Source organism: Salmo salar, chromosome ssa14 (genome assembly GCF_905237065.1).
Source record: "Salmo salar chromosome ssa14, Ssal_v3.1, whole genome shotgun sequence".
Taxonomy (NCBI): domain Eukaryota; kingdom Metazoa; phylum Chordata; class Actinopteri; order Salmoniformes; family Salmonidae; genus Salmo; species Salmo salar.
This window is the reverse complement of record NC_059455.1, coordinates 5,322,251-5,336,446: the sequence shown is the minus strand read 5'-3', so window position 1 is coordinate 5,336,446 and position 14,196 is coordinate 5,322,251. Positions and strand designations below refer to the sequence as shown.

The 14,196-nt window shown below is 41.2% G+C and overlaps 1 protein-coding gene across 4 annotated transcripts in view; it reads right to left on the bottom strand.

The window, feature by feature from the left end:
• Window positions 1–4,026: 4,026 nt before the first annotated feature.
• LOC106568665 (anion exchange protein 2) overlaps window positions 4,027–14,196 on the bottom strand; it is a 55,322-nt gene continuing 45,152 nt past the window's right edge. For all 4 annotated transcript variants that reach the window (XR_006758713.1, XM_014139178.2, XM_014139180.2 and 1 more), the window contains 3 exons: window positions 5,773–5,942; window positions 5,258–5,431; window positions 4,027–5,049 (listed from right to left, as the gene is read on the bottom strand). Coding sequence is in view for 3 of the 4 variants with exons in the window: in XM_014139178.2 (XP_013994653.1) it covers window positions 4,972–5,049; window positions 5,258–5,431; window positions 5,773–5,942 (422 nt within the window). In the remaining variant the exon portion in view is untranslated. The remainder of the gene's footprint in view (window positions 5,050–5,257; window positions 5,432–5,772; window positions 5,943–14,196) is intronic.

Sequence of the window (14,196 nt, the reverse complement as noted above, 5' to 3'; positions counted from 1 at the left end):
AGCCTATCCTCGGAATAACAAGCCACAATGGGACTTGAGCGATCCAAGGATGGATGGAAAGTTTCATTCAAGGCTCGGATTCGAAAGGCAAGGGAAAATAAATGAAACGTTCAAGGAGCTTATAGCAGTAGCAAGCCATACATTTGCATGCATGTGTCCTGTTAATATCCAAGGTCTTGTTTGCTAATGCCTATTCTGAAATGACAACTCTTGACAATGGACATACTTCACTTTTTCCTCAGTAGGCTTCCAACACCAATAGTCTGCAACTGCAGCCAGGAATTCAGGGCGTTCCTGCATGTGATCTAGAGTCCCATTGTGTCACCTTTACGAACACCCTCCCCCTTGGATCCTGCATGAACGCCCCCCCTCGAGCACCCAGTGCAACTGCAGCCCGCAATTCGGAGCATTCCTATTGAGCGTCCAATTGGTTCCTTCATGAGCCCCCCCATGTCGACTATCCCATTGGTTCCTGCATGAACACCCACCCTGAGCACCTCATTGTTCCCCCCTCCCCACAAGCACAACATCTTCACGCTTGTGTGACACTTTTGAATGTGGGTCAAAAGGGCAATAAAAGTAGAGTTTTTTCACCGGTAGACAGTGTCCTTCGCTCCAACCTGCCCTCACCATACGAGGGCGAAGGACACTACCGGTCGGCCCTGCTTCATGTCAGCACAGCAGGCGGGAGGCTGCGACACCGTGTGCTAGCTTGCTAGTTAGTTAGCTAGCACACAATGTTGCCCCCGGCTCCTGGAGAAAACTCGACAGGCGGGGCACAGCAGCTTAATAGTTAGCACGCGGTTTTGCCCCGTTCTGCTGTGTACCGGAGTCCTCCTTAGGACTAGCTGGCTAAACTAGAACACAGTGTCCTTCACTCCTGCCATTGTTACCAGAACTGCGGGAAAACAGTGCCCGACCAGCGGGGGGGAAGGACACTGTCTACCGGTCGCCCAAGCCTCCCACTAACACTACAGGAGGGAGGCTGGGGCGACACCGTGTGCTAACATGCGAGTTCGCTAGCTAGCACACTGTCGGGCACAGATTTCTCTGGTACACAGCAGGCGGGAGCGAAGGACACTGCCTACTGGTTGTCCCCACTAGCATAGTATAGCAGGCGGGATGCTTGGGTGACACCGTGTACTACCTAGCTTGATAGTAAACGACACTGTGTGCTAGCTAGGTTGCTAGTTGACTAGCTAGCACACAGTGTCGTCCCAGCCTCCCACCTGTTGTGTACCGGAGTCCTCCTTAGGACTAGCTGGCTAAGCGTTAACAGAACTGCGGGAAAACAGTTCCCGACAAGCGGGACTGTCTACCATTGTACAGCTAGCTATGGATAAGAGCAAGGCAGATTGTCTATTTTAACATCTTGCAATGTATTGTCACTACTCCCACCGAAGGTGGCGCCCCCTCCTGCTCGGGTGGCGCTCGGCGGTCGTCGTCACCGGCCTACTAGCTGCCACTGATTCCTTTTTTGTTTCCCCCTTTCTGTTATTGTTTGCACCTGTCCGTAGTTGGGTTGATTAGCGGGGCTATATGAGCTAGCTGTTTCTCTGTTGTTTGCTTGTGTACACGCTGATTGTGTTTTTGCGCTAGTGCATGGTTTTTGCGCCGACTGTGTTTGCCCCTGTCTTTGGGGCACTTTGTTTTGTGTGCGCTCTCATCGCCATTTGGCTCATTAAAAGCCACTGCCCTGTATCGCTGCTTCCTGCGTTTGATTCCTCTCCCGCTACGCCCGAGCATTACATGTATCTAAAACCAAAGCACTTGAACCATGATTGTTTCCTAAGAAAATATATGGATATATTTGTATGTAATATATTTTCTTTCTTCTTTATTTCTCACTCATGCTATACTATTTGCAGTTAATTATCCCAAAGCAATGTTGCAAAGCTAGCATCCAGAAATATACTAAAATATTTGTGGTATCTTATGTTCTCTCACATTGTATTTTGAGTGGAAAGATGATATGACCTGGTGAACTTGACAAAGCACACAAATTGAAAACTAACAACAGCAAGCAAATCTGCAAAGGAGGCCATTTGGACCACATGATGACAACATACACATACATGGCAGCCACTGCTCTTCCTTTGCAGTGATTGAATGAGACACAGTCTTCCTACTACACACTTTTGAAATACTTGCAAATGACTCAAATTTTTCAGTGTTTAACTTTGTGGTAGAAAGTAAACAGAATCTCAATAACTTGTATTATGACTGTGTATGTTACAACACATTCATTGACATTTTAAGATGGAAACAGCTGTTATTAATGGACTATCCTCATTGGCTTTATAGACATGATTAGCTACTGGGGCCCAACAAGATGTGCATACTTAGAAATACCTTAATTTGTATTGAATAGAATGTCTCCTACTTTTGTTTACTGTACATTAAAGCTGACATACTGTACATACTGTTGTTCAGACAGTTAAACCAAGACTATACAACTAGGAGTGCACAACAGTGAAAATCAAGTAAATTGTGGTATGTAGTGTATTCATGTATGATAGACTATGTAGGTAATGGGACCAAACATATTTAACATATTTGGAGAAGCACAATGGCGAGATCTAAGCAGCAAGTAATCGGTAGAAAGCGACTTACAGTGTGTGCTCTTCAAATAATATAATGTGGTTTGTCAGTCCCACAGGATAGGATTATTTTTTTTTAAATTGTTGGCACATTTACTTTCTTAGGCACAGATTGCCAAATGAATTAATGAAGGCTTCCCCTGTCTATCATCCCAAATATACACAATGGGGTACTGTAGTGCTACTTTATTTCTAGGGTTGTATTCATTCAATTGCAAATAATGAATCAATTTGAATAAGGGCTGCTTTTAAACAACAGTGTCAAATCTGGTTACCACCTACACGTACAAAACGATCAGCTACCCAGAGGTGGGTCCATATACTGTATAAAACATTCCAATTCCAAATGACTTTAGTCCAGTACAATATGTCTAACTTGTATTGTACCTCAAATTGCTTAAATTCAAGAGTGGCAAATAGCTTTTGACTGTGATAGTTGAGAAGACTAAACTGCTTGGAGTAACCCTAGATTGTAAACTGTCATGGTCAAAACATATTGATGCAGTAGTAGCTAAGATGGGGAGAAGTCTGTCTATAATAAAGCGATGCTCTGTCTTCTTAACAACACTATCAACAAGGCAGGTCCTACAGGCCCTAATTTTGTCGCACCTTGACTACTGTTCAGTCATGTGGTCAGGTGCTACAGAAGGAAAATTTGCCACAACTTAGGAAAATTGCAACTGGCTCAGAACAGGGCAGCACGGCGGACCCTTGGATGTACACAGAGAGCTAATATTAATAATATGCAGGTCAATCTCCCCTGGCTGAAAGTGGAGAAGAGCTGGACTTCATCACTACTTTTATTTATGAGAGGTATTGACATGTTGAATGCACCGAGCTGTCTGTTTCAACTACTGACACACAGCTCGGACACCCATGCGTACCCCACAAGACATGACACAAGAGGTCTCTTCACAGTCCCCAAGTCCAGAACAGACTATGGGAGGCACACAGTACAACAGAGAGCTGTGACTACATGGAACTCTATTCCACATCAAGTAATTGACGCAAGCAGTAAAATTAGGTTTAAAAAACAGACAAAAAAACACCTTATGGAACAGCAGGGACTGTGAAGCAAAACAAACATTGGCACAGACACACACACACACACGATAATATACGCACTATACATACACATGGATTTAGTATTATAGATATGTGGTAGTGGTGGAGAAGTGGCATGAGGGCACACAGTGTGTTTTGAATTCTGTGAATGTATTGTAATATTTTTACATTGTATAAACTGCCTTTATTTTGCTGGATCCCAGGAAGAGTAGCTGCTGCTTTGGAAGCAGCTAATGGGGATCCATAATAAATACAAATACCATTCAAACCGTATTATACATAAAGTTATAATGGTGTCACAGTCACATGCTATTTGCCGAAAGAGAGTTGGACAGGCCCCAAAAACACACACTGCAAATGATTGGTTGATTGCTCTACAATGCAAAGCTTTTCTACTCTTGTATTTAAGCAATTTGAGGTACAGTACAAGTTAAACATATTGTATTGGACTAAAGGCAATTGGAATGGGCACAGAAACCATCCTCATTGAAAACAACAATTAACTGAACGTGGCCTAGTTGCCCTTTTGATGGGGGACCATTAGATTTATCAAGTTTTTGTTGCTTTTACTTCTGTGAGTGTGCATTATAGTAAGTGCTTCTCAGTGAAGCTACAAAATTAATTAAATGAATTTGCCATACTGGAGGGCCATGTAAAATCATGTCAATTGAGAACCATGTAGTGTACATTTTACCCACTCTTGAATGAAAAATGTACCATAGTAATAATAAATATGTAACATTCAAAAGACTACTGCAATGATACGCCTAATCGTGGGAACTAGACTGAATGGTAAATGTTTGTCTATGACTATGTTGTATATATTTATCAGTACAATGTGATAAGATGTATACTACATCTGTACTGATCCTATCGTAATAAAGTGCTTCTTCTTAGGTCATGACCTCAGAGGATGTAGTTTCTGCTAAAAGCACTTTGAGCAGAAGGTGGAGACTTGGAATTGGGTTCTAGTCTTTGACACATAGCAATTCAAACTCCCACCTGACATTAAAACACACCCCAAAGATACCTAAAAACAGGAATTGACATTGTAACTCAAATTATTTCGAAGGACAAATCCACCTTCCAAAAAGCAATGTAGTGAAAATAGACAAAAAACATTATTTGGGAGTTGGGATCCTAAAAAACTTTCAAGACAATTAAATATAAATTGAGTAAAACATTTCAAACCATCAGTGGTGCGTTATAAAATATCAGGTGAACAAACAAAGGATTTGGTGGGTTTGGAGCAACTTCCTGGAGTATACTGTAGGGCTAAGGTGTATATTGGTTGGCAGAATGTCCATCACGTTGGCACCATCTCTGTGTACTCATCCTGGCCCTCCCTCTCATCAAACTTAGGTTCTGCGTCATCTGCATCCAACTAAGACACAAAGAGAGAGCAGGAGTAGAAGTCAAGGGTCAAGGTTATTGCCAGGGTTCAGCTGCATAGGATACCAGACTTTCCCACAGCTTATTTCCCAGACAAAGGCCCCCGAAGCAACATCCCACTGTAAACTAAAACCAATAAAACCCCAACTCCTTTAGGCGGTGGTAACAGTGCTAGACGGTGTGTGTGTGGTTAGACTTACACACTGCATCTCGCGAGTGGTGAAGATGCGGGGCAATAGGAACCATTTGATGGGCACGGTGAGGATGAGGACGAAGGGGAAGGCCAGCGAAGCCACGGTGGACATGACTGTCCACAGCGCCGCCAGACACACCAGCTGGATCCCCGTGAACAGATGCATGCGCAGGGTCCTCACCTGGAACACACACATATTAGAGTAGCAGTTCTAGTCAGAGTCAATAGTTGGCTTTCAAAGCCCTTCAGATCCTAAGGACACTTTTACAAGATAGAACCAGTGTTGTTATAAAGTTTTGATCAGCTACTCGGCAGCACAGGATTTTCAGGTGGGGTTGGGGTTTGGGTAGTACTGACATTGTGGACGTATGTGTGGTCGAGGTTTGGGCAATACACTGACCTTGCAGACATAGGTGTGGTAGGGATTCAAGCAGTGCTGACCTTGCAGCCCTAGGTATGGTTGGGATTTGGGCGGTACTGACCTTGCAAACATAGATGTTGTTGTGGTTTAGTGGTACTGACCTTCCGGACATAAGTGTGGTCAGGATGATACTTGGGAGGCATCAAAAGCAGCAGCATGCGCTCGGTGAGCTGGATACCGTTGAGGGACATGACGCCCATGTAGAGGAAGATCCCAAAGAGCACAGCGATGGGGATCTGACGCAGGAGATCTCCGATCACAATGGACAAACCTAGCCAGGGGAACAGACGTGAGAAGAACATTTTTCCTAGGAAATGAACACACCATTTATTTGAAGCATGTGTCTGGATCTCAAAAAAAAATTACATTTTAAAAAATGACATGAAAAAAACCCGTCGTTTTCCAAGATGTATAAACATGTGAACAAATCACTTGTGAAAAATAAAAACAATTGTTGTTGACATTTTCATATTTTCAGACAAGTGAAGTTTCACAAGTACATTTTGTAATTTAAATTTATTTTTTTGCCTGTAGAATTTTCACAACTTCAAGTTACATCTGGTTTCCCATCCATGAACTGGCTAGAACCAACCCTGCTTATCTTCAGAGACAAACCAGCAGTGGGGTGCAGAGTGCTCTGTTGCTTGAATGAATGTGCCAAATCTTGCAACTAGAAAAAGGCCATAACATAAACAAAGATTGCAGAGAAGAGGGAGACATTTTGTTTAGTCATGTTATCATAAAAAATATTTCAGTGCAAACATTTTTTTGCATACATTTACAATTCATTTGTTCTCGCATTGCAAAAATAATTTCCTTGCAATATTTTGTTTTGCTGTCAATACTTTTGGGTATATGTTTTGCTTTCAATATTGTTTGCAATACTAAGAATTTGGTTCTCGACATCAGAAGTTTTGCTTAGTATTAATGGCAGAAAAGCATCTCACTCACTAGAGGATGGCACCATATAATAACAATATGACTCTATTTAAGGTGTTTAGAGTTTAGTGGCAATCCTTAATTGAAACTTTAACAAAGTGTTCTCCTTGCCCAGTGGTGACCCGTCATTCATGGCAGGTGGGGTAGAGACCTGTTTTTTGTTGTTGTCTGTTATATTGGCATTAATACGTGTCACATATCACTTGGCAACAATGTAAAAAAAAAATGGAGTTAATAAAGTCGCATACAAACATGGTCTCTTTTTAACTTTCTTGAGTAAGGCAGCTCCAAAATGCAGGTGTTTCAGGCTAGCTCAGTGCTATCTGTGGTGGTGGGGCAGCCAGTTGAAAATACAGAGCGTAGGGGTTGGTAATGTTCTCTAGTTGCACCATGATTGGCTCAGTTTCCTGTCACTTATGGGGACACTAAGTCACCGCAAAATCTACAGGGAAAGCTTGAAAATTCAACCCCCTTGGGTGCTGCCATAAAGTTACATTAGAAGTGCCCATCTAAGAAGGCTCATGGTCATTGGACACGGATAAAATTATGTCAAATCACATTATATCTACCATAGCTTTGATTGGACTGATCATGTCAACATCATACTTTCAAAATCTTAGCTAGCAGTCATCATCATGAATCAAGTCGACAATCTACTGGCAAATCCTTTTCAATCCTTTTCAAGAAATTATAGATAAACGTATCAGCGCTCATCAGCCATTGGGCATAAACATTACACAACATTACACAAGTTGGAAATCGTAAATTCAACAATGAGTGGTTTGGAAGGAATTAGTGGCTAACTGCAAGCGTTGGAAAGCAATCACTAGCCTGCTATTCAGTGGAGAGGGTGTGTAGTCCAAGTCTGGTATTATGACTTGCTCTTTTGGGTGAGGATCATAGGCACCAGACCCCCCCTCCCACCACAGTTTTATGACATCGTAAATAACTGCAGGAACTCTCTCTCTCACACACAATGAAAGGGAAGTTAAAAATCCCTTCTTTACAACAGAGAGAAATTTTGTAGTACTGTGACATCCAAGATTGGATAATGAAACAATATTTCTGTAATCCAAGCAGTTGGAAGTGTCCGTGGGTACTTAAAGAACAATCATGTCAAATTCATTACTAATTGGTGATGTAACTAAGAACAGTAGAACAACATAACTGTATCTTTGAATGTTTATATTTTCCAGTGATCAGATTCACATCTAGATGTTGTGGAACTTATATGATTAAATATGAAACTATTTGTGAGAAGATGTAATGTGATGTTAGCCTTCTAAATGAGAGAATTGTTTTTCATATGAAGTCTTAACAAGTCAGTGACCACACCCACGTGAGCACAAACATGTCGGCATCATGGAACGCCCCTTTTTCCAGAGTGCATAAAAGGACCAGTGACAAAATGTACATTAGACCAGAGAACGTGAGGACGAGCCCCTTGGGTGCTGAAATGGTGAATTGCTGAAATGGTTAAGAAATTCAAATCTCTAGAGATCAGTACATTGCCGGGTTGCTATGGGCGTGTAAAATGGTTCTAGCTCTACATTAGACAGCGTGAGCTGGAAGGTACAAAATGGTTAGACACTCTGAAATTTTCAACAGAGAAGAAGAAAATCTCTATAGACCAGTCAGCGTGAAGCAGTGGCTACATGGATGAGAAATGGTTTAAAACTAGAGACCATGCAGGGGGACGGTGTGAACCACACGTCATGAATGGTTAGACTCTACAAGACCAGTACATGGACAGCGTGACAGAGCTACAACTACGAAAGACTTTGATCTCTGGTGAACAAACCAGAGACTTTGTCGAATTACTCCCCAGACGGACTGGCGATTTCAACAGAGACACCAAAGACATACTCACGTCAATATGTACATTGCAATTCTTTCGAATGAGCGGCCGTTCATGTGCAAAGTATTCGCATTTCCATGAGCATAGTTCTCAGCTGTATGTACGTTAGCGAAGTCCTTTGTCTTTTTCTCCCGCTCTTTCTTACATGCCCCTCCCTTTCCCTCTCTTTTGAATCCCCCATTTTGTGTAACAAGCCGTCATATCGGTCATATCGGTTTAGTCCACTAGGGACTTTTCATTGCATTATGTAGTAATCAATGTCTCAGCTATTCTGTTTGTGTGTTTATGTAATTCTGTGTGATTATTTAGTTAGTAAATAAATAATGAAGACAATTTGTATATCGCTGATTCATCATTTATTCTAGGGTTTGTGCAGATATCCAAAGATTTTGCGACATTCAGAATGAGACTGAAGGTAAATTCATTAATGACTGATTGATGGCTGAAATCTTTATATCTTTATATCTTTAAGAGTTAATTCGGAAAACGGTAATTCGTTAAATCAACTTTTTCCGTGGTGCCCAAGATTGCTAATGAGTTAATTGTTACAGGATTAATTTAATCATCGTAATAATTAAACATAGTTAATTTATTTGATAAAGAAATTGTCATCACATTAAGGATAGTAAAGACACAACACTGGGTTTAAAGGGTCTCTTTTCCAAGCTTAAAAAGGATAAACATTCACATACAACACCATCGGCCTGAAAGGTTTTATACATTGGCCATGCTGTCAATCCAGCATGATTTCTGCCGTGTTCAAAAGAACTGGAAACTCGGAACTAGGAAATCTCAGACTTCAGTGAGAAAAATGAGCTCCGACTGGGAAAACACATTTTGAACGGTCATCCAACTCGGAATTCCAAGTCGGGAACTCTGGCCTCTTTCTAGAGCTCTGACCTGAAGATCACTGACGTCATGATTCAACCTTGTTTTTTTCAGAATTCCCAGTTGTCTTGAAAGCACCATCAATCCAGAGAATGCCAGACTTTGATGACAAAGTTTGATGACAAAATTTGCCAACAAGAAGGACCGCCACGTCACCTTCCTGTTCAAGTGAGCACAGAACAGCAAGGTGAGTCCAAAAATGTATGCTGCTGCATAAATTATGTAATATGCTAGGGAGATATGTATACTGTAGCTAAGAAAGTAATGCTAAGTGTATGTTGTGTAGCAAGCTGTTAGTAGCCCATGTGCCTCACCCTAATAATTTGGTCCCTTTCCCCCTCATAACTTAGCCTACTATTCTGACTTGGTGGTGCACATGTAGCCTATAGCCTGTGTGATGGAACATTTTATGTTGGTGCTTTTCTAATAACCAATTTCTGTGTTCATGCAAGTGACTGATTGAACAAGTCCTCACTATCAGTATCTTCAATTTGACACTACTCGCATAACCTTGTTTTGAGAAAGTGATATCTCAGTTTCAAAGTTTCAGCTTAGAGAGAAGAAGCCTCGTGAGGTATTGGTCTGTCACATGCATGACCCAGTATTGGTCGGTCACATGAATAAAGAAAACGTTAATGATCAATTAATTATGAATGATGAATAAGCTAAATCATTCAAATATAACTTGTCTATATATATATATATATGAGAACTAACGGGACTGCCCCGGGTGAAGGTCCTGATCGACATGTATACTTGGTGCATTGAGTTGGTTGGAACCTCTCCAGCTCACTGATAATAAAGAATGATTCATTTAAGATTGACTTTGAGTGTCCCTGTGTAGAGTGTCCCTGTTTTAGAAAATGTCATCATCAAATATTGTAAGAGCTTCCATTGTCTGCTTATATGCCCCTGTTATTTATCCTACAGGTCTGACTTGGTGAACAGGGAGAATAATGTAAGAACGGCCCATGTTCTGAATTCTGTCGCTGTACATTTCAAAAGTGTTGAACAAATAGTTAAATTGACTACGCCTGTCTTAGCTCGCTAATTAACGTCTTAATCTAAATTATGGATAGCCTCTTATCCGCTCATCGTTCCTTTATGCTGTCGTGTCTCTAGTATGATTAAATGAGATGACATGCTATTTTCAAATCGGTTACCTAACATTTCATTATTTGATTAAATGAATCAGGCAATAACTAGCTCATTAGGAATCCGGGGCACCACAGAAGAATTAGTTTATATAGAGCGGCTATCTCCCGAATCCACTCTTAAAAATCTGAAGATCTTTTATATCAATAGCTGTCACGTCCTGACCAGTAATAGGGGTTATTTGTTATTGTAGTTTGGTCAGGACGTGGCAGGGGGTGTTTGTTTCATGTGGTTTGGGCTATGTATTTAGGTAGAGGGGTATTTGTTTTATATGGTTCGGGGTGTGTGTATGTAGAGGGGTGTTGGATTTATGTGTTCCGGGGTTTTTGGTTTATGTTCTTGTTTTGTATTCTAGGGTTTCTATGTTGTGTATTTCTTTGTTGGCCTGGTGTGGCTCTCAATCAGGAACAGCTGTACATCGTTGTTTCTGATTGAGAGCCATACTTAGGGAGCCTGTTTTCCACCTGTCCCTTTGTGGGAGATTGTTTTTGCACTGCTTTTTGTTTAGCCTGCAAAACTGTTGAACTGTCGTGTTTTCTTGTTTTTTCGTGTTCTCTTTAATAAATAATAATGATGAGCACGCAACCCGCTGCATCTTGGTCCACTTTACCATACGACAACCGTGACAATAGCAGTCAATCATTAATTATTCTTTACCTTCTATCAGTCTCATCTGAACGTCGTAATATTCTTGGTATCTGCACAAACCCAAGCGTAAATTATGAATCAGGAATATACAAACTGGCTTAATTCATTAATTACTAAGTAAATAATCACAGAAATACATCACAAACAAACAGTAGATATTGGTTACTAACAATGGTAGAAAAGTCCCTAGTGGGCTAAGCCAATATGACGGCTTGGTAGACAAAGGGAAGGGTGTGGGACTGAGAAAGACTGGGAAAGACAAATGGATTCATTACACACAGTCTATAATTATATTAATTGAAATGCTAATCGTTTGTACATGAACGGCCGCTCATTCGAGAGTAATTGCAAAGTATATGCAGTTGAAGTCGGAAGTTTACATACACCTTAGCCAAATACATTTAAACTCAGTTTTTCACACTTCCTGACATTTAATCCTAGTACAAAATTCCCTGTCTTAGGTCAGTTAGGATCACCACTTCATTTTAAGAGTGTGAAATGTCAGAATAATAGTAGAGAGAATGATTTATTTCAGCTTTTATTTCTTTCATCACATTCCCAGTGGGTCAGAAGTTTACATACACTCAATTAGTATTTGGTAGCATTGCCATTAAATTGTTTAACTTAGGTCAAACTTTTCGGGAGCCTTCCACAAGCTTCCCACAATAAATTGGGTGAATTTTGGCCTATTCCTCCTGACAGAGCTGGTGTAACTGAGTCAGATTTGTAGGCCTCCTTGCACGCACACGCTTTTTCAGTTCTACCCACAAATCTTCTATTGGATTGAGGTCAGGGCTTGGTGATGGCCACTCCAATACCTTGACTTTGTTGTCCTTAAGCCATTTTGCCACAACTTTGGATGTATGCTTGGGGTCATTGTCTATTTGGGAGACCCATTTGCGACCAAGCTTTAACTTCCTGACTGATGTCTTGAGATGTTGCTTCAATATATCCACATAATTTTCCTGCCTCATGATGCCATCTATTTTGTGAAGTGCACCAGTCCCTCCTGCAGCAAAGCCCCCCCACAGCATGATGCTACCACCCCCGTGCTTCACGGTTAGGATGGTGTTCTTTGGCTTGCAATCCTCCCCCTTCTTCCTCCAAACATAACGATGGTCATTATGGCCAAACAGTTCTATTTTTTGTTTCATCAGACCAGAGGAGCATTTCTCCAAAAAGTACAATCTTTGTCCCCATGTGCAGTTGCAAACCGTAGTCTGGCTTTTATATGGCGGTTTTGGAGCAGTGGCTTCTTTCTTGCTGAGCGGCCTTTCAGGTTATGTCGATGTAGGACTCGTTTTACAGTGGATATAGATACTTTTGTACCCGTTTCCTCCAGCATCTTCACAAGGTCCTTTGCTGTTGTTCTGGGATGGATTTGCACTTTTCGCACCAAAGTACGTTCATCTCTGGGAGACAGAACGCGTCTCCTTCCTGAGCGGTATGACGGCTGCGTGGTCCCATGGTGTTTATACTTGCGTACTATTGTTTGTACAGATGAACGTCGTACCTTCAGGCATTTGGAAATTGCTCCCAAGAATGAACCAGACTTGTGGAGGTCTACAATTTTTTTCTGAGGTCTTGGCTGATTTCTTTTGATTTTCCCATGATATCAAGCAAAGAGGCACTGAGTTTGAAGGTAGGCCTTGAAATACACCCACAGGTACACCTCCAATTGACTCAAATTATGTCAATTAGCCTATCAGAAGCTTCTAAAGCCATGACATTATTTTCTGGAATTTTCCAAGCTTTTTAAAGGCACAGTCAACTAAGTGTATGTAAACTTCTGACCCACTGGAATTGTGATACAGTGAGTTATAAGTGAAATAATCTGTCTGTAAACAATTGTTGGAAAAATGACTTGTGTCATGCACAAAGTAAATGTCCTAACCGACTTGCCAAAACTATAGTTTGTTAATAAGAAATTTGTGGAGTGGTTGAAAAACGAGTTAATGACTCCAACCTAAATGTATGTAAACTTCCAACTTCAACTGTATATTTACGCCCGTATGTCGTTGTTCTCTGTTGGAATCCTCAATCGTCCTGTAGGTGGTTAGAATGGATACTTCAGAGCGGAATAGAATGTCTGTATTCTCGTCCTAGGTTTACATAATTTCTAGCTGCAGACTAGTAATTTGTGTCTAAGATTTACTCTTATTCTGTAGAGATTGATAGTCTCAGAGTTTAACCATTTCCAGCCGTGTAGCCAATGCTCCACGTGGTATAGTCTTGTCCTTTGGTAGAGTTGTAGTTTAAACCACTTCACACACCAGCATCACCCGGCATGTTTTGGTCTTAGAAATTCAACCGTTTGCAACCTTAGCTTACATCAGGGTTTACGTGGTCTGGTGTGAATTTCATCAGGAGTGGGTTTTCTACGTTTCAGTAGGAAAGGGACGGTTCCATGATGCCTAATGTGATGTCTGGGCTCACGGGGGTGTGGCCACTGACTAGTTAATCTTTATATGAAAATCCATACTCTCATTTAGAAGGTTAATATCACATTACATCTTTTCACAAATAGTTTCATATTTAATCACATATGTTTCACAATATTTAGATGTAAACCTGACAGCTGGGAAATTTACACTTTAAGAGACTGTTATGTGTGTTTCTCGTCTTTCATGAGATCACCAAATGAACTCAACATAGCTATCCCTTAAGTGTTCACGGATCATTCCCACATTCTCAAAACTAGAACGAATGTTTAATTCTCCCATTTTGGGGATTTAGGAGTTTGGCTAAGTGAAGTCCTTCGTTCTCTCTCTCTGAATACTGCATGGTAGGTTCTACCCTGTATTTATGACCTGGGGTGCTAAACCTGGTTAAGGAGAGAGAGTGAGGGGGGGAGAAGCCACGATCTACACCCAGAAAGGGCCACGTCATGACAGTGTTGTAGTTTGTACATCTAATTGTCAGTTATGCTTGTTGAAAAGGCAATAAATGAGATTGCTGATAGCCAGGTGTAGCTGTGGTAAGGATTCACTTCATAGTGCTAAAAAGAAAGCTCTGCTGTTGGGACAGCTTTATGTAG